The 20,787-nt window shown below is 38.5% G+C and overlaps 1 protein-coding gene across 2 annotated transcripts; it reads right to left on the bottom strand.

Annotated features, from left to right (window-relative positions):
• Positions 1-658: 658 nt before the first annotated feature.
• ANKRD46 (ankyrin repeat domain 46) lies at positions 659-20,658 on the bottom strand. 2 transcript variants are annotated; one of them, XM_009638368.2, is made up of 4 exons: positions 20,574-20,658; positions 8,277-8,619; positions 6,840-6,998; positions 659-2,761 (listed from the first exon to the last, which is right to left on the bottom strand). In XM_009638368.2, the coding sequence occupies exons 2-4, from the start codon at positions 8,585-8,587 to the stop codon at positions 2,545-2,547; spliced, it is 687 nt and encodes a 228-aa protein (XP_009636663.1). In that variant the 5' UTR covers positions 8,588-8,619; positions 20,574-20,658; the 3' UTR covers positions 659-2,544. The 2 variants fall into 2 exon arrangements, with proteins under 2 accessions (XP_009636663.1, XP_035749773.1); XM_035893880.1 differs by lacking the exon at positions 20,574-20,658 and adding an exon at positions 18,954-19,010.
• Positions 20,659-20,787: the final 129 nt, after the last annotated feature.

Below are 20,787 nucleotides of genomic sequence, written 5' to 3' on the forward strand. Positions count from 1 at the left end.
AGGAGGTAAATTCATTCTTTAGAATCAACCTTTGAAAAGGAAGTCGTTAATGTTTATAGATATATTGAAAGGCACAGCTGTCCTTTTTCAATAACAGGGGTACATACAGACCAAACTCCTCTTTTAGCCAGACGTTTATCACGTCCTTATTTCAAAGCGGAGCAGTCGTTACACAGCGAAGTTCAAACAGTGCTTTGGACTTCTTTGCCTTTAAAAGGTGACAAACAATTCAGAACACACACGTGATCTTTCAAACCTTCTCAACGCACGATCCTGAAACTGCTTGTGCATATGGCATAAGCACATTACAGCAAAGTAGGAAAGGCTACCTAAGGCTCAAGCTTGGTTTTCTTGGTTATATTTTGTAGCCCCTCATCGGTAATCTTAAATCTCGAGGGACCTCTAGATCACATATTCGATACCTGAAATCTTAGATAAGAAAGAGCGACAGACAGACAGCAACTGTGATTCAGTAACAAAACTGAAAATAAAACAGGCAAATCTAAAGAAACGGTGCTCTAAAACCTCATTTATACCCACGGTGTGGTTGCCATTTCTCAGGGAGGGAACCTCCCCACTTCTGAAATGCTCATTGTCAATGCACAACAAATAAACTCAGTAAAACGGGGTAGCATCATTACCGCTGCACTAATGTAATAATAAAACAAAACATATTTACTACACATATTTATTTGTGGCATTCACCCATACTGAGAATACAGTTACACATTATGCAGATAATACATACTGAAAGACAACATGATTATTCAAGATACAGAGTATTATTAACAGAAATGTACTTATTTAGAGAAGTAAATGTAATTTAGGTGCATTACTCGAGATTTCTCTGTTCATGAACAGATGTACAATAATTGAAATATTCAAAAGAAGAGCATGCTCTGCTTTTTTGGTTTGGGTTGGGTTTTTTTGAAAGGCTTTCCTTTCTGCAGCATTGCAGCTGCTAGAAAAGCATCGTTTCATTAACCCCTAACTTAAGAAATGAGATCAAGAATTATTCAGATGCAATTTAGAATGGTGCCCACCTCAGTGAAGCCCATGTCACACATTGAAACAAAGACAACAACCCTCTTCACTCAAACCCATAAACAAGAAATAAAAATATACATGGTAGCAGAACAGAGAGATGTAAGTTACTTCTATCAATGCTTACTGTAATTTATAATTTTATAAATGTTTGATGTTATTTAGCAACAATTGAGGAGTGTCTAAGTGAAAAAAAAAAAAAAAAGATTCACTAGGTTTCCAGAATTCATTTTGTTTGGGATTTTCAAGGCAACGGCAACAAAGAGAGTTACATGTCTAATCAGCATGGGAGGAGAGAATCTGCTTTCTTTGAAACCCTCCAACTTACTATATGGGACCTTCCTAGCCTTCATAAATGAGCATCTAACTGATTCATACCCCCAGGTTATTTACAAACAAAGGATTTCACAGCTAAGTACAGAATGGGCCAAGATTTTATTTCATACAATGTTCCTAAATATTAACATTTTAAATACTTCCATTCTGCATGCTCAGAAAATAATTCATAAGCCTGTAAGTGCTGAAAACAACTGAAATGGAAAACAATTCTAGAAAGGAATTCTATTCAATCAAGTTGTCTCCACAAACATGAAAACAATACAATTATATGGTTCAGTCTGGTCCTTGCGGGAGGAAGAAAAAGTTATCCTTCATGACATATTCCCAAAGACAATGACCTTACAGAATTATATACAGAGCAGAACACCTAAATCACTTTTTAACCACCCTTACAAATAAAGGTTTGCTTAGTAACATTTCAACACAAAGGCAAAATTTTCAGCCTAAGGCTGAAACAACTTTACTTCCAAAGCACAACGAACAACTTTGTTCTACAAAATTTACTTCAGGCAGGTATTAACAACATCAAATTCATCTTGGGAAGAAACACTACATTAACCTGATAAATAAAGGAGTGGTCTATACATTAAAGACACAGTAAAACTTGAACAATTTCTCATTCTTTTTATAAACTAGCAGATATGAAACTATAGGAAGGCATTAAAAGTACATTGAGGTTGCAGCTTATTACTGTTTCTATATCAGCATGCGTTACTATATTATTCAGATTTCTTGAGGAGGACTTTTAAAAGAATATTTTTCTTTCCACTGAAGCACACACAAAAAAATCCAACCATAGATTTTTACTTCTCTTCGTAAGGAAAATAAATCAAATTTGGTTCTGTACTAGGATATATTTTTCATGCCCAGGAACTTAATACTCATCATGAAAGGCCTTTTCTAATCATATATTTTATCAACAGAGAGGATTATCTTCACATCTTGCTTGCACGTGAAGATAAATCAGAGGTAGCTTAGGAATGCTTTAGAATTTAGTGTTTTACTTGAAATGAACTAATCCTTCTTCCAAAGGGGTTAATAATAAGTACAAAAGGCAAACAGTATATACAGCTGCCACTGCCTGCACTAAGAGAATAATTCCAAGAAGTTCAAAATAAGATTAGAACAGGGAAAAGCATGGTGCACTTCTTTGCATTTACTTCAGTGCACCAGTTCAGGCTGGTTTTCTACAAAAGGAAGCACCCCACTAACATAGTATGCTATTCCAAGCGACAGAAGAGCAATGACAATGATGAGGAGCAGCACCCTCCAGAAGCCCAGGTCCTCCACAAACTCTTGCCATGTCGTGCGGAAACTGGAAAGAACTCCTTCACCTTGCTGTAGGTTTGGATTAAGGAGGGAATGGCTTTCCATCGCACTACGAAGGATTAAAGTTAAAAATACATCAGAGCAAAAGAATGCACCTTTAAGTACAACAGTAATCCTGCTAAGAGCAACCGAAACATTCTAAATTAAAAACTAAACCCACCTGCAGATTTATAGCATTGCCTCTGCTAAATCAAGACAAAGCAGATCAGAAGATTCCTAACTCTAAACTTAATTTAGTTGAAAGGATGTTTTATTAACCTGTGTAAAGAGAAAGATATTTGTATCTGTACAACTGCACTGAGTTTTCAGGCTTGCCACCTAGAAGCCCTCAAAAGTCAGTCCTCATGATTCCTACTAAATATGGCTTAGTAAAATCTAATGAAACAGAAGCTAAAACCTCAAGTGGCACTGCTCTTGTTAATAAAGCAAAAATATTACTTAAAAATAAACTCCAATGAATAAAGTAGAAACTTTAACCAATATAATTTAGATTCTGAACTCTATAGCGATCTTCACTACTCTCCTGCATGTCTTTGTTACAGAGGCCTCTTCTCTAGCATAAAAATATCACAGAAAACAATAAATTTGGACAACAAGGAGTTCAGAAACTTTCTGATCTTCAAGACAAGTTGGCACTGCTGTGTTTTCTGCCATATGGTGTTCAGCAACTGCTTTGATGTTTTAACATTCCACTACCGATCCATCAGGTCCCCTTAAACTGTCAGACTATAAACTAGGGACTGGAACTCTCACTTTTAAATGAGAAAGAACTATAAAATTAGAATGAAGCAGTCGTCTTGACAATGAATCACCTTTAGAAAAAACGTAAGATGTTTCGAATACTGCATGGCTTCTTGTATCACCTTCCCAATTTTGCTGGTTTTACAATTGGTTTGTAACAGGAAACTTTCTCTATTGCCCTATGAAAAAACCTCACGAAAATAGGAAAACTTTCTCGTCACTCAATTTCACGTATGTAAAATTTTAGCCATCTGCATGGTCCTACTACTTCTCACTTGAGTGAAATTACATACACAGGTGTTTACAGGATCAGGCTCTGACAAGCATGGAAAGGAAATGGTGAAACCAACTGCGTACACAAAGATGTCAATAGCAGAAGGTAAGCAGATAAAACCCAATTTTTCCCCCCCTTCTAATTGGTTTCAGTTACCATATTCCTAGATATCTCTTACAGCAACAAAAAAAGAAAACATTTCAGGGAAAAGTAATTTCCAAGTCAAAACTAATTTGTAGAAATGATATTGTTCTTGGGGGCAATAAAAAATTGTCAAATGACTGTTATCAGAAAAAGGTCTCATTTATGAATCTCTCTTCTAAGATTACACTGCGGAAAAAGTTCACACTATTCATATGGTACCTTTTCTTAGGAAGTACAGCCACTGAAGAACAATTAGCCCAAACTCCCCCAGCTTGCTGAAGTATTGCAGCATCACGTGCAGAAGATTTTAGAAGTTGCGTATTAAACAGTCTTTTTTGTTTTTTAAATATTTACCTTTGATTTCCCAAGCAAAACAAAGGGTTTAACAAAAGACAGCCATTGGTGTAGAACAGAACTACTCATCCATTAAGTACTAACTAGTTAATGTGTAACCACCGAGAGGTTAAATAAAGGTGCCATGCAATTTAAGTGAAAAGATCACATGCTTGCCCATTAAATAGAAAAGGGTACATGGAAAACACTTTTGCCATTTTATATTGCAACTCAATTAAAATCAATGTTACTCAAGACATTTTTTCTTATTACAAATTACAGCTGCTTAAGAAATGGCAATGCGGCAATGCATCCTAGGGAAGTGTTTGTGCTGCACAGCCCAGATGTTCTCTTCTGCTTCCCACTCGACCTGGAAGTTCACATTCAGATGCACTTGTGAGTGCAGTCACGGGTCATGCTGGGCTGTGTAGATGGACAGATTGCCTGTGCAGAAAGACAGACAGAGCAAGCTCTGCCTCCTGGCAGCACTGTGCCACTCCTCACTGGGAGGAGTGCAAAGCAAGAGAAAAGAAATTTGACTCGGGAACCTAGCTTTGGCCTCTGCTTTCAGAGCAGCAGCAACTCTAAGTAATACGGAGCAGAAAACTTAAGTCAGAGACTGTTTTTAGAAAGAGCAACCATTATTTCTCCATAGGTTCATACATAATGTAAGAGAGTCGGGGGGAGAGAGCAGAAGACATTCATCTAAGTGTCTCTAAAATGTGAAAATAATACTAAGAGGGAGGAGTGAAACTGGGGAGGTCTGAAAAGCCGACTGCTACAAAGACATTATTTATTTACAAAGCAAACAGCACACAAGCTTGCTTGCTTTTGCTGCTGTAGGCATCTGTTATTTGTTATTTTAAAAATAATGTATTTCAGACATTTTAAACAGGTTCACAAATAAGCTGGGTAGCGCGCTGTTTATGTCTCCGTGCCTCCCTCCAAGGAGAGCTGCTGAGTTCCTTGCCAAAGCAAACAATATAACATTTATGAAGGTCAAATAACAGAAAAAAAGCTATGTTCATTAAGGGGACGCTATCAGGACACTATCAAATCAAAAACTGGAATTTAAACGAGGCTGAGCTGTTGGTCCATATGTTTAAACAAAAACTGCATAAATGCATTTCTGTGTGACAAGCAACTTTCAATAAAATTTAGTTAAGTCAGAAAGGTAATATGCACAAATTTTTATCATTTATACCCATGTAATTTTGAGAATAATATTACATTTTCTATTTCAGGGCTTAAAACAGTCTCTCTGATGTGTGGGGCCACCTGATGTATAAGAAAGAGCTTCCAACCTGCTCACTGGGAGTATTTGGCATAATTTCTGTAATTTTATTGGTTTCACCTTTTCTGTTTACTCAACTTAGATAACAACTCCATTTACACAGTTTCATTTTCCTTTACAGTACAGGCTGTGTACATTTTGACAGAAACTGAGTAGTTATGTGACAAAACTCGCTGTCTTCTGTGATATAATGTTCCAGCAGTCACGGTTCATTATGATTATTAGACCATATGAAAAATTACAAATTTGAATAAATTCAGTCTAAGAGCAAGTATGCCAAACAACATTGACATCCTGTTTCCAAATTAAATTAAAAAAAACCCACAAAACAAAACACAAACAACAAAACAAAACAGTACTGGAAAGATCTCTTGCATTATTAATCTTAGTCCCATGTTCTGTCATATTTACTGGCAATTCAGTGATTTCTGCAAGAGAATTGGCCTCCTTTGAAACTTGCAAGGCTTCTTGCCTAATTTAAATCCTACAAGAAAGTTGTCTTGGAAGCTCATTGTAAAAAAACACTCCCAATTTTCAATCAAAAAAGTTGTGACTTATCTGCATCCTTTGGCTCTTGTGCTATCATCATCTTTTGTCTTAAACAGTTATTTTGTGTTGTTCAAAACCATCCCAATTTTCCTCTGGGTTGCCTATATCTCACTTCTTAGTATCACTGACATGCTACTACTTTCTATGCCAGTATCATTTATGAAAGTTATAAGCAAGCACAGTCCCAGAAACAGACCTTTAGGAATTCATTAGTAACTTCCCTCTAACCCAATACTTTCCCTGAAATTGTCAACAATTTTCCAATCTTCACTTCTCCATTAACTATCTCTTTAGCCAACATGAAATTCTTATTTTATTCCCCATCTTTGCCAGGACTATGACCAATAGAAATTTGATATATGCACCGTATAAAATCCTTTATTCTGAGTTCAGATCGATGAAAAATCCGCTATCCCTTCTTTGCACAGACAATCTATCTTATCAAAAGGATGTGAGGTTAGCCTGTGATACTGGCATTTTGCACTTCACCTCATTTTCCCTTTGGCTTTCTGATAAGTGGTAGAATATTTATTTTTGGGAGTCTGTAATGGAAAACGAGTAAGTATTTTGAAAAATTTCCACCATAAAATGAAAATCTCAATAGAAAAAGTTCTTTTTTTCTTACATTTCATCTGATTTTTCTAAAATTTAAAATTGATTTTGATTTGGTCTGATAATACCAGGCCAAATGTGATAGTATCTGTTTTGAGGAATAAACAAACAAGGCAATCACAAACATCCAAAAGCCATAAACATTATTTCTCCGAGTAATTATTTTTGGTTTGTAAATACCTTTCGCTTTCAGCAGTTTGCATTGTTTCCAGCTTTGAGTGAGCTCCTCTGTTAAATCCTTTCACCTCTTGCTCCTCTAAAGATTCCAGCAGTCTAATCACATCTTTATTCACACCCCTTCGTTTTGCAAGAACAAGCGGTGTTGCACCTTGGTGATTGCTAAAATAAGCCCACAAAAGGACATGAGAAGAAAAGAAACTTTTAATATAGAAATTTTGTAACAAGAAAATTCAGCATAACACATTACAATTTAGTAAGTCCTCAGAACTATTTTCTGTCCTATAGAAATTCCTATCTGTACAAGTTATAACATAATTGTCTATAGAAGAAAATCAGTACATTTAGGTTTGAAATTGCACAACTCTCTTTCCTCTAAATAAAATAAAAATTCCTAGTACTCTCATTTAACTGGAATCTCTGGGTGCTATAACAAAAAATAAAGGGGAGATTTATGGCAATGTCCACAATTAAGCTTAATTTCAAGAAGGAATTATGCAATCTAGTTCCTCATCATTCCTTTTGCATGTGGGTATTAGGACATCAGGCAAAAATGAAATAAAATACAGATGGTCCCTCTGCTACTATTAAAATAACACTGAATAGGGCCAGACTAAGGATTTTCACCAGAGTTGTTTGAAATGAGGGGAAAAAAAAACCCAACCCACAACCCATAAAGAATCTGGTCTGCCAATAACTAGTTTTGCTGAGTTGAAAACATTAATGAGGGACAGGTGAAAAAGGGAGAGATTAAAAACTCAAAGGTTTTGCAGATATTACTGGTTTTTGCATGCGTTGTGAGTATGCAGAAAGTTCCACAAACAAAATAATTCAGTTACTGCAATGAAACAGATAGTTATTTTGCAGCTTGAGAGCTTACATCTGAGCACTGGCATCTGACAGCTGCTGGAAGCCAAAAGGAAAGAATATACAATATTTAAAAGAAGGATTGAGTCACAGACTTTGAGGGAGGGGAAAAACACTGAAAGGAAGCATTGTTACCAAAGGAGTATGGGAATGAACTGACACACACATACTGTATTTTCTTTGTCTTATACAGTACAACAATTAAAACAATAGAACTGTGGTGGAGAAAATTCTTTTAAAGTAGTCAATGGGATTTTTTCTTTTGTGCCAACCACCCACACCTGGCTGTCTGGCCAAACCAGGATAGCAATGTCATCAGTGAGGAAGAATTAGATACAGCAGCCTACACCAGCAGCTGCTATTATTATTTGCTTTCCTTGTTGCACAGGCTAGCAGAACTGGCCTGTTGTTGTTTTCCAGCCTTCTTTGTGTTTTCATTAAGTGAGATCTTAAAAAAGTTGAATTGCACCAAATATAGCGTTTCAGCAAGAGCAGATTTATATGCAAGGCTCTGGCAACAGAAGATTAATATATTATAAAATACGTGCTGTAAAAAAAAAAAAAGTGACTTACCAAATATCAATTTTAAGTCCATTAGAAACTAGGAACTGGATGGTATCGACATGCCCACACAGGTGAAGGGCTGTGTTACCTTGGTAATCAGTGGCTAGTAGGTCAGCACCAAATTTGTGCAAGAGTTGACAGATGTCTACGTTTCCTCTGGCTGCAGCAAGGTGAAGGCCAGTTCGGCCTCGGCTGTCACGAATATTTGGGTCGAAGCCGCTCTCTAACAGTCGTTTGGAATAGTTAAAATCTCCATCAATGCAAGCCTGCAGCAGTGGCACGTTTGTCTGGGAAGAGTCGTTTACAAAAACGTAGGACATTGTTCTGATTCTCTCTGGAGTAGGTGACAAACCTGCAAGTAAAAGCGGGAAGAAATGATGGAGAAGCCAGGCAAATAAACACAATGCAAATATTCGGTAGACTGCTCAGGTTCCTAAACAAGAATGCAAACCAGCTTATAAACCAGCTCTGAAATCCTCCTACATATTAACTTTGTGCACTGCATTTGCTTCTGGTAGTATGGAAAGAGCTCCTTTTAGTCTCACTCACACCTCTGGAAACAAGAGCAAAGCTTTGTTATTACAGAAAACTGGTCAGATCAATGCCACAAACGCAAGACAGGCAATTAGCTTTCACCTAGTAAGAGATGACATGTAGTAGTATTGGTATTAAAGGGCAAAACACTGTAGATCAGAACTGAAGAGAAGAACCACCTTTCATAAATTGGGGAAACTATAAACAGTTCAGTTAACAGATACAGTGACGCTAACTGAATTCTTACCAGCTATAAGCAAAGCTACTCCAGTGGGATTTCCACCATCTGGTTTTGAACTCTGATGCACAAAGTACAGTCAGTTGCTGAAAATGCCTGATTACTATAAATACAAATTCCTTTATTCTGCAAGAAATATATTTTTCAATACTCTTTGCAGAACATTATTTTTATAGTGCCACAGATACACAAACTACTGAACAAACAAGAAAAGCGATGGGAACCACGGAAAACTGAGTGTATTATATGAAATTAACCACCTGAAAGTGAAAACTATGGAAGTGGGTACAAGGAGGATGATGGTAAAATCACGTACAGAGCTATTGTGGATTCAGCTAGAATATGGAGAAGCACAAATGTAGTTTCTTTAGCTTAATATTAAACAAAGGATTAAGTCCTTTTATGTATCAGGACCTAAAAGATGAAGATAAATGTTGTTTCACCATGGATTACTTGATATAGAATATTTAATGAACTATGATTTAAGTTTTGCAGAAGAATACTTTAAGGAGGAGTCAAATAATGAGGGTATGATGACACTGTATGCTTATGGGACACAGAAAAGATGACTTGAAAACAATAAGGAAAAAAGAGAATGAATATGCATGATGATGGTAAAATGTGCATGAGGCAATGGTTAAGAAGCAATGAAAACATCCAGGAGACGCGACAGCACAGCTTTGCGCTGCCTCAGAGAGGAGGCAAAAAAGAAAAAAAAAAAAGTCATATAAACCAGTAAAAATCCTTAGAAGAAATCTTAATATAGACATGACACAGTTCTAGTGACGGGAATGAAAAGTGATTCTATGAGATAAGCTTTGAATGGAAACTGAACTGAAACTTCCCTTGAAACAGTATCTTTCAGTTGCCCAGGGTTTGTATTTTGGGCTCCATGATGTAGCAGTGTTCTGATTAACTGTCTGACCCTCTTATTAAGACTCCTATACGCAGATTTAAATTTTCTCATCTATATAAGGTGTCCTTCCACACCAGTATGCTCATTTAGCTGGGAGAATGGAAACATGGCCAGTAGCCAAAGAATTTGATTTTAAAACTTCTCCTTTTTCGAGCGTTTATAATATCTATAGCTCTTTCCCCAGGTTTTAGATCAAATTCAAGATCAAAGTATCTACAGAAGTAATTTCAAAATGTTTACACCCTGGTCTGATTAATAGCTGTAGCATTTGGGGCTGTTGAGGTTAATAAATCATATTTAAACTTCACTAGGGTATATTTCCTAAGTGGACAAATTCTGCTACATGTATCAACACTGTCTGGTTTCCAAAAAATGCGTAACTTTTTTTGTTTCTTTCTTGGACGCAGAAGAGAAAGAGATAGGAAAAACTTCTACATCCTGGTATCTGTATAAGGAACGATTTTAAGCAGAGCACATTCCCCTAGGCTGCAAGTATGTTGTAAGCACGTGATGATCTATCACTGGCTCAAGCAGCCTTTTCCACAATCATCTCCAATAGCAAAAGGCCAGTTCACTGATGCACTGTAAAACATTTCATGCAAGACTGGTGTCATTTAGGGCACTAACAGCTTGCTTATAACCCTACACAAAAAGAAAGCACAATGTACTTACTCGTATTTCCAATGAATATGTTGCAAAACCCCCGGTTAGACATTAGGACATTTTTTTCAAGGAAAGGGTTGTTAAGCATTGGAATGGGCTGCCCAGGGAAGTGGCTGGGTCCCCATCCCTGGAGGTATTTAAAATATGGGCAGACGAGGTGCTTCGGGACATGTTTTAGTGGTGGGATGGCAGGGTTAGGTTAACGGTTGGACTTGGTGATCTTAAAGGTCTCTTCCAACCTAAACGATTCTATGATTCTATGATAAAGCTAGGACTCCAGCTAACAGCAATTTCAATTTTCCTGCCCATTTCCCACCCAAATCATAAATGATACAAGACTGGACTGCTAGTCCAGTCTTTGCTGAGAAAAATATCGGGCCCAGTTTCCGCACAATGTAATGGTGACCTTCACATTCTGCTCTAAATCTTCCCTAAAGCAAGATCATAAATCATTTAAAACCCTCCAGTTATCAGCCATAGTGACAGCATATCAACAGCACACAACCCTACTTGTACTTGATAAAAAGATCGTGGTTTGCTTGTAAAATAATATTTGAGTGTTTAAACCTGTTTAATAAAATAAGACCTAACATAAATCAACAACAGAATATTATACTGGAAGAGATGCATGCTATTTGAGAAACAGTATGACATGCTCTGTTAAATGTAAGGTAGTGTTTATATTTTCATACCAGGCGTGTATGTCTGGTAAAGCCTTACAGAATTCCCCGTCACTTTGCATACAACTCTGATGAAACATTAGCTAATAATACCAGAAAAAAACCCGTCACCGCCTTATCTTCTCAGGAAAGGAAGCACAAAGATTAGCAGTTATCAGGAAGCGTAACTGGAAGTAATTCTGACTCAGAATTTTTTATCACTAGAATCTTTTAGAATTGATTGCTGAAGTGTAGAAGACTATAGTGAAACCTTAGTATTTCACAGTAAGAAAGAAAAAAACCCCAACAAATCCTTCCCAATGCTTGAAGATTGTGGACTAAGCAAATGCATTCACAAAAAAAAAAATATCTGGACCATCTGGTTTGATTTATCTTTGTGATTAAAAAGATTTTTTTTCTACAAACACAATTCTATTTCACATATGGCTAACCTTAGCTCTGCCAGATACAAGCCGCATACAAAGCTGAACTATACACCATCTTTAAAATGCCAGTCCCCAAATGATACATTCTTGCCTCAAATTTAACCCAATTTAGCAAAATTTCCTGTCTCACAAAACTCAGAAAAATATCACAATAGTTGACTTAATTAGATATTTTTGAATAAACAAATTGCGGCTACATTTCTGTCCACAGTATGCATCAAAAAGCTTATTGCCATAATGAATATCTAATGAAGTGGATTTAGAAACAAAATTCCAAAGCATTTGCCATTCTCTTTAAATTGCTTCTGAAAGGAGAGTCATGAAACAACTCTGAGTCTGCCTAAAAGCTGGTACACCTACCATTAAGCATTAATGTCACAGGCACAAATTAGGACAAACGGACTTGCATTAGTAACAAGACATAGAAGTATTGCAAAATGAGCATTCTGAATATCCCTATAGATTATTACTACCAGAGTTAAATAAATCTAATTTGGTTCAGTAAATGACTGCTTCTAAAAATGCATCACTATCTACTGAAAATGTATCTTTTAAATTATACATTTGTTAAAAAAAAGTTTTGCTGTTAATAACTCGGTTCTTTGGTAGAAAATTAGTTTTGTGGAAAAAAGTAAATTCAAAGACATCCTCCCAAGCAAGAAGGATTTCAATTAGAAAGGCATAATATAAGAATACATTTCCCCTAAATTTATACAACATGGATATAGCCTAAGCACAGTGTACTTTTATTCATAATTTTAGAAATTATGCTGTAAGCCACTACAGGGCTAGTACAGGGTAAGAAAAATCTATCCAACTGTTCTGTTTTCAAAAGGAATGCTTGTATTAAGTGATTCTGTAAGAGTAATTTACTTTTATTTATTAGAAGTCAGTTGTCTCTCACTGTACTGCGTAACTGCGTGTCACACGCTGATCTCCTGTGTAACACGTTCACACCTGCAGAAGCCAGGAGTGAGCTTGAATAATTCAGACCATCGAGCCAGATGCAAGTTCTGTTGCTTCTTAAACTAGTCGTAAATTTGCACTACCTGCGGACAGTTTTATTTTACAGTAAATATATGCTGCTGTCTCTGCCTTCTCAGTAAGTTCAACAGCTACCAAACAGCTCCAGAAAAAGGAGAGAACGGCTGGATTGTGAGACCAATCTCTCCGCTACAAAATTATGAATGAACCTGACAAGTTGTAATTAACCACCCAGTCACTCCTACATAGGATATACCAGCTCTGCAAATCTGCAATATTTCCAAGAACATTCAGGAAAACTGAAGTAACTGTCCCTGTTTTAAAACAGCACGTCAGGACAACAGAACAGTATCAGATTGCTCAGTACTTGAGACTTCTCAGTACTAATAGACATTTTGACGTCTGGAACCTAAGCATCAGTAAGACTGCTACTAGAGAAACTGCCACCACCAAGAAATGGAAACTAAAACAAACCCAAGAAAAAGTAACATCCTCCACCCCGCGCCAGCAAAACACACAATGTGCATTACTTTGTAATATCTACATCTGCCAACTCCCTTGTGGTCAACAGCTTCCTCTTTCTGCAATGCACCATGCACCACTTCAGGGGCAGTGGCTTGCACAGCTCTTCCTCTTTGGTCTTTAAATGAATGAAGAACATTCCTGTACTTTGCTCAAACTGTAAGCCCATGAGCTCTGAAGGCAAAGTTTTCTGGTCAAATGGGATCGTTCCCTTTAAATCACTATGTGAACATCATCTCTCTTTGGATATACAAGATTAAAAATTTTTTAAAGGTGTAATTTAATAATTAAAATACCAAAACAAAACCATATTACCATGCTTGTGTATCCTCTGAACGCTGATCAGATGTTGAAATGCAAGCCCAACAATATTATTAGTTTTCATGCACACTTATATCTATGTGTAAATTACTGAGAAGTCATTTAACTGAGTAAGTGTTATATTTAGTAAAAAATCATGATCGATTGTAATTTCTGTTTAGGAGAAAACCCCATTATATACATCAAGTTCCACTAAGAGCTCTGTATCTTCTGTTAAAAACCTTTATTCAGTCCAACTGGAACAGAGTTTTATTGCTCCACTAATATGGATCAGCTGCTGAAAGCAGCATCTCGCATTCAGTACAGCGTGGTGTCTGTTTTACACACAGCTGCATTTCGCAGCATTTTCCCTTCCTAACTTTAGTTATTTTTTCAACAGTTCCTGGATTCAAGGTATCACAGCAGGACCTACCTCTCCTTTCATGTCTCTAGCCATGGGTAAGTGGTAATACAGTAACATTATTCATGCCATCTGTTTTCAGCCATTCCCATTTCCCTTCTGCAGACACAAGACATACAGGTATATTCTCTTGATGGCAGGACCATCCTGTAAGCAGAAACTTTGGCGTTCTGCATATACGTAGTGCTCTGCATGTACAGGCTACAAAGTACTCTATGAAAAAATCAGAATAATTATTGCTGCCCTTTTGTGGATCAGCAGACAACGGCATTGAGAAACAGGGAGCTTTGTTCATCCTTGTACAGTATGTCAACATTACAAGATAAAAAATAAACAAGATTTCATATGCCAATCCAGGGTTGCAAAATGCTTCCCCAGATAATACAGTACATGCATTGTGCATTAATGTACACAAAATAAGGGAACAATAGGAAAGAGATTATTCTTTTAAAACACGCTCAACTGGTAATTCAGTTGCATTACGTGTTTCAGTGCACTTAACTTCTATCAAATATACATTTAAGTATTTTTCAACCTTGCTCTTTTTCCATCTTCTGCAGAAGAACTATTTAGGAAGACAGGCAATTTACAGATTTCTTCAAACCATCTGTAACTTTAATTCCCCACAACTGGCTCAGGTAAATCGGTAAATAACTGCAGTACTTCCCTGATCACTGTGGTCAGTTTGAATACATCTGCTTTTACTGACTCACTTACATCGGTCATAATTATCAACCTCTTCACAAACCTTTATTCAAATTCCTTCCTTTTTTCTGCTGGGAACACGGAGGGTGCTAATGTATGTTGGCCAAGAGAACGTCAAACATTGTCACGTATTGTTTTGTTGTTGGTTTGTTTGTTTGCTTTTTAACAGACTGGAGAGAATAGTGCATAGATTGTGTTTAAATGTCCTGCAGACCTTGAAGCAGTCTTCCGGCAAAGAAGACAGCAGTGGCTGAGGAAGGGGTGGCCGGGAGCTGGCAAAGCAGGTCCAGCGCTCGCGTCTGGGTGAACACTGCCGCCACCTGGACTGACAAATTCCTGGCCGATAGAAGTAAACGCTGTGGACTCAACACAGATCACTTTTTCTACATTTTGTGGTGTTTTCTACGTTCCTGAGAAGGAAACCACGGAAGGCCTGGAAATAAGATTTTATAAAACTTGGTAAAAAACGAATTCTGCAATCCAAACTGCTGTTCCCTTGTGGTATAAACAGCAATCTCAATTAAGCTCTGATCCTGTATTAGTGAAATGAGGATTTAGGTACGTGGCTTTGTCTGAAGACAAAGGTATTTTCCTTAAAAAAGTATGCATCTATGCCCGTTTCTTAAAAAAACCCCCGAAAACTAAAACCAAAACACGTCCCACACACCCAAAAAGCCCAGTCCTTACCCAGACAGAGAAGAAGTCTGAGATGACAAGTTTACTAGAATGGGGAAAACATTCTGCCTCCAGCAGGAATCGTCAGAAGTCAGAGCTTAGTCAGCTTTATTCCAGCAATAAAGCAAACTGAGAACCTCTCACTAAACTGCTTATTATTATACAGCCCATATTTTTCTTACTTTATTTCTTATAATGCATATGAATGCTTATATGTTCTTAGTCATACGTAACCTTGATGACATGGCCTTAGTAATGTATGTAACATCAAATCCAGTTTAAGGGCTAGTGAAGAGAAGTGGGTCACTTTAAAAAGCAGACGTCTCCTAAGTTTGTAAGTCATTTATATGTAACTGTATGTTTGACTTTAAAATAAAGTATTGTTCTGCTTGTTCATTAGAGTTTATCCCTTTATATCAACAAATAATACCAATTATAAGACAACTCACGCTGTCAGATATGTGACTTACTATGACTGCTGGATACAGATATTTCTGCTCAGAATTTTCATGTTCACACAGAAAATCATTAAATCAGTTTATCAAAGCTGAATAGTTAACTGATATTCACTTCTTTCAAATATTCTAAATTTCTATCAACACAGCATGACTTTAAATACTTGATCGTATCATGCTGGATCACGTAATGTGATGTGGTAGGACGAAATGGTAAAAATATTAAGGCTGTATTTCTAATGAATATATAGATGTATGTGCACTATTTTTCATGAACAGTTACTCCACCATGCTTAGGCTCAAAAAATGTCTCCATGTGGTAAACCTGTAGTATTAGTGTCTGCCCAACACTGTGTCTTAAGGGACTGAAGTGGGTAAATTAGCAGTCCACAGGTTCCAAGGACAACTGGCAAGTCTGAGGAGAATCAGAGAGACCACCCTTAAGCTCCTGATCTGCACAGAGGCTGGAATTGACCAAAAATGTCATGGAAGTTGGTTGGAAAAATGTGAAATGGATTCAAAATGGTAATTATGGAACCTGAGGGTGAGGTACCTCAACTGATGTTTACCAATTGCATCAATGGATCCTGCAAAAAAAAAATCCATCCAAAAGGCACCACTTGTACAGGGAAAACTTTTGCCTTTAGGTAACTCAGTAAATGTAAAAGACTTGATATTCAGCATGAAAACTGGTGTCCAGACAATGAAGAGCAATACCACACGGGGTGTTTGAGGTGAACCATGGACTAACACAGTGGCACAACAAGATTCTTTGGTTTGTTCTTCACTTGTTTCCCAATAATATTTGCTATCTGATTTACCTTTTTGACTGCTGCTGAGCATTGTGGTTACATTTTCATGGAACCGTCCATCGTAACTACAAAATACCACTCATCACTGAGAGCCCAGTATTTCATATGGGAAGTTAGGATTCTTTTTACGTTACCCGAGTCACTCTACCTACACTGAATTCATGTGCCATTATGTTATATTACCCAGTTACTCAGTCCTATAGGGCCCTTCTGCAGATTTTCACAGTTGACCTTATCTTTACTACCCATGTCATTGGCAAACACTATCACCCTGTTGCTCACTGCTTTTTCCAGGCTGTTCGGAATCCAGAACTGAACCCTGCAGAACTAAATTCTTCCACTGAGAAGACTGGCTATAAATTCACAAAAACGGCTGTCCTGGATCAGATTGATCCAGCTCGCCCAGCACTCTGCTTTCAATAGCAGCAATCAGAAATCCTCCTTCAGGAGAGCACAGGAGCTCGGCTGATTTTGGCAGCCCATTCCCCAAGCACACCCTAGCAGCCACGACTGCTACTTCAGAGACCTCCCTGACTAGTCCTTTCAGCAGCCCCTCAATGAACTTCTTGTCCATGTTTTTCTAATCCCTTCCTGAACCTTCCCATACTCTCTGCCTCCACAGCATACCCTATCACCTGTGCTGAAGTCCTTCCCTATACCCTATATCCGAAACTGCCCTCCCACCCGCCCAGCAAGCAACCTCCATTCTAGTGCTGCAATGAGTGCAGATGAATAACTCACCTTATCCACTGCCTTCATTTCCTAAGTCTTGATCATGCCCCAGCCATCTCCTCTCTAACGTGAGCAATCCTGACTTCCCAGTCTTTCCCCCTAAGGAAGCTGATCCCCTTGGCCCTTTCGGCTGCCCTCCTCTTATCCACTGTATCCTTCTTCAGATGCAGAGACCAGAACTGCACACACTACCCAGGTGTGGCTGCACCAAGCTGCAGCAGCAAAATGGTGCCCTCTGTCGTCTTCTCAGTAGGCTCCCTGAGAACAGGCACCATTCTGCTGGCTTTCTGCTCGCCGCGGTACACTGAGCCGAGGTTTTCAGGGACCTGTCAATGGTGACCCCAAGAACTTTCTCTTGAGCAGCAGTGGCTGCCAGTTGCGAGTTCAGCACCATATAAACATGGTTTAGATTATTCTACCCAAGACATCACCTTACCTTCGTGTACGCTGAAGCTCACGTGCCACCTTTCTGCTCCCTTCCTGGCTTTTGGCAATTTATTTCTGCCCTCTCTTTAATTTTTCAACTCAACTATTTCTGCATGTAAGAAATCTCTTTCATGACATAAAAACCCAGTCTCCTCAAAAGCCTCTGGTAAAGCACTTTTCTTTTTAATGCTTCCTGAAAATCCAGGTTGGATGTATAAATCACATCACCTGCATCTACAATTCTACTCAGCAAACTAGTAAATGTGGACGAGCCCTAGATGTCACAAACCTCTAAAAATGTACCCAAAGTCAGGCAGAAGCAGTCCCTAACACACTAACACACAGCAAGGACAGCTTTTGTGCTTCTCTGCACAAAAAATGATGAGGTGAAGACGACAGACAAGCATTGTACACCATCCATGGGAAACCCCCACACCAGAGGCCTTCCCTGAAATGTGCTGCTGCCCTTTTTCCCTCACCATCCATTATGCTGATCTGACACTATAAAAGGTCTTGACCATGCTGGAGAATACAACCCCATCAATGAACATTAAAAGATTTATTCCTTTAAGTTTATATTATAAAATTCAGCTGATGTAGCTGCATTACTTGGATGTGAGAAATTTGCTGAGTGACAAAACTGGTGTTTATGCAGCTCTGTTCCACTTAGTCAACTGAAATTTTATCAATTGAATAAAAAGAAAGAAATGCCACTTGGAAAAGTGGTCTCAATACATGAACTAAAGTCAGAATCTAAGTTCTATGTCTATAGATATGGCTTCAGTGGGGTACTGCGTGAGGCAAAAATGTTTTCCACATATTTAGTAAGTGTCATCGTTAAATTGCAAAGCAAACCACAACAAATCTGAACATTTCAGTATTTGTCCTCTTGACTTAGGTGACGGCAGAATCTCAGTAAACACCAATGACTGAAATTTGGTAGAATAGGCCCACACATTCAAGACAGGCCCATCAGCCTGTCATCTACACCACCAGCATGCTGTGTATGGTCTCTACAGAAAGCCGAATGCACCAGGGATCATGTATTTCACATAATGTGTATAAACCAATGCGTTCTGAAATATTTTATGTGCTTATCAACTGACCCATCTGGACGCAGAGCATCCACAACTGAGATCATGTGGGAGGCAACCAGCTGCCAGACTGATCAAAAGAAAAGAGAAACAGCCCAGCATACCCAAATCCCTAGAAGAGCCACTAGTAGTTCACTCCTTGGATGACCAGGTCTCTCAGGTCCTGGGCTGCGGATGACGACTTCAAGGCTGCACATATTCAGAAATTAACTGCACAAGAATATGAGGTGGGATAACACCGTCAGCTTAAGGCACCCCTTGGAATCCCTCACTCTCGCTGATGAGGCAACTCTAAATGAAGGATACCGAAACCTGTGGAGAGGAATCCTATCATTGAGTGCAGATCAGAACTGATTTTTATAGTCCCCTCTCGCAGAGGCAAACTAACATTCCTCTGGTACGAAGACAGCAGATGCGCACGCTGCACTTCAGCCTTCAACTCAACTCAGCTTATTCTCCAGTACCTTCTCTCCAACTTAAAAAGAGAGCAATTAGCCAGTGTCATTTTCTGATTGTCACCAACCCTACTATCCAGGCTGCAAACATTACTCTATTTTTCTTCTAAAAAACACATTTAACAAGTTCTTGTTCATAATCTATTTTACAAACAAACAAAAACCAGGTCTAACGTCTACAAATAACACTAAGCTTAGTCCCCTGCTGCAGCAAGCAAAAGCATTACTTTTACAAACCAGTCGCACTCCATCTAAGAAGTGCTGGGCTTTTGCTCCTCCTTGACCTTTTGGAAGGCTGCTCCCGAACATCAGTGCTCTCTGACGGTTAGAAATTTTCAATTATTATCAATCTTAAAATTTATGTTAAATTATTCATGTATGAACATCATTCTTTAGCTCAGTTTATTCCCTTCACAGTGTTTACCCTGATGGTTTAACAGAAAGCAAAAAAGGCCTCTATTCTGCAAAACTAAAAAAGCCAAATGCTTCTTTCAACAGACTCTTAATTTTCCTACCTGTCCTAGGCACATCTTCCTCCATCTGTTCTACTTTACCTTTTTACCTGAGAATAAAGTATTCTAGAGTTTTGTCCATGGGTAACAGCAACTTCTTTTTCTGGATCATCATAGGCCGGCATTCACTTTTTCCGCAATAGTAGAGCTTGTAACTACCTAACACATGCTTTGGTTTTGTGTTGCTTTCAACCGGTAAGAATTTCTTCTGTAAATTGTGTGCTTACAAGTTTGCAACTGCAAACCCTTGTTCTTTAAATTGTTATTGTACTTATTTCAATCTCTGTTCTCAGGATCGCCCAGTTCTTCCCGTGTAGTACTGTAACCATCTTCTGTAGTGCCAGTGCCTCCCAACTCCTCATCGCTACCAAATTAAACCAGTAAAATTTTGATTGTTACATCAAGGTATTTATTATATATTTAATAAGACTGGTCTCAAGACGGATCTTCAACTAACTAATTTTATAATCTTTTAATATTCAGATTTGATGGATTTTCTTTTCGGTATTACCCACCATAGTTTGTCCTTAGTTACTTCCCCATCCTATTTACAATTCTGGTATTATCCCTATCTTTTCCACACAACAACAATTTCCTTTGCAGCAGCTGATCGAAAACTTTAGTGTTGTCTAGGAAAAAAAAAGAGAACTACCCCATTTCCCTTAAACACAGTAATTACTCTATCAAAGACAGTTTTGAGGGTAGGGTAAAAAAGGTCTTCTGACAGGAATACGAGTTGCCTTTCAGTTTCACCTACCTTCATTGCTTCCTCCCAACAGTCATGCCCTAAAGCAGCAGGCCCCAGGGGCTGCGCGCCTCCTGGCTCTCCCGGGAGGGCAGCGGCCTTCCCGCCCCCCTTCCCCCCCTCCCCGGGAGGAAGGCTGGCCTGGCACTCGCCGCTCCCCCCCAGCACAGCGCCGGCTGCGCTCCGCCCCTTCGGGCCTCGGGCCGGGCACTGCCCAGGCCCCGCG

The sequence above is a fragment of the Egretta garzetta genome, unplaced genomic scaffold (genome assembly GCF_000687185.1).
Source record: "Egretta garzetta isolate BGI_Z169 unplaced genomic scaffold, ASM68718v1 scaffold154, whole genome shotgun sequence".
Classification (NCBI taxonomy): Eukaryota; Metazoa; Chordata; class Aves; order Pelecaniformes; family Ardeidae; genus Egretta; species Egretta garzetta.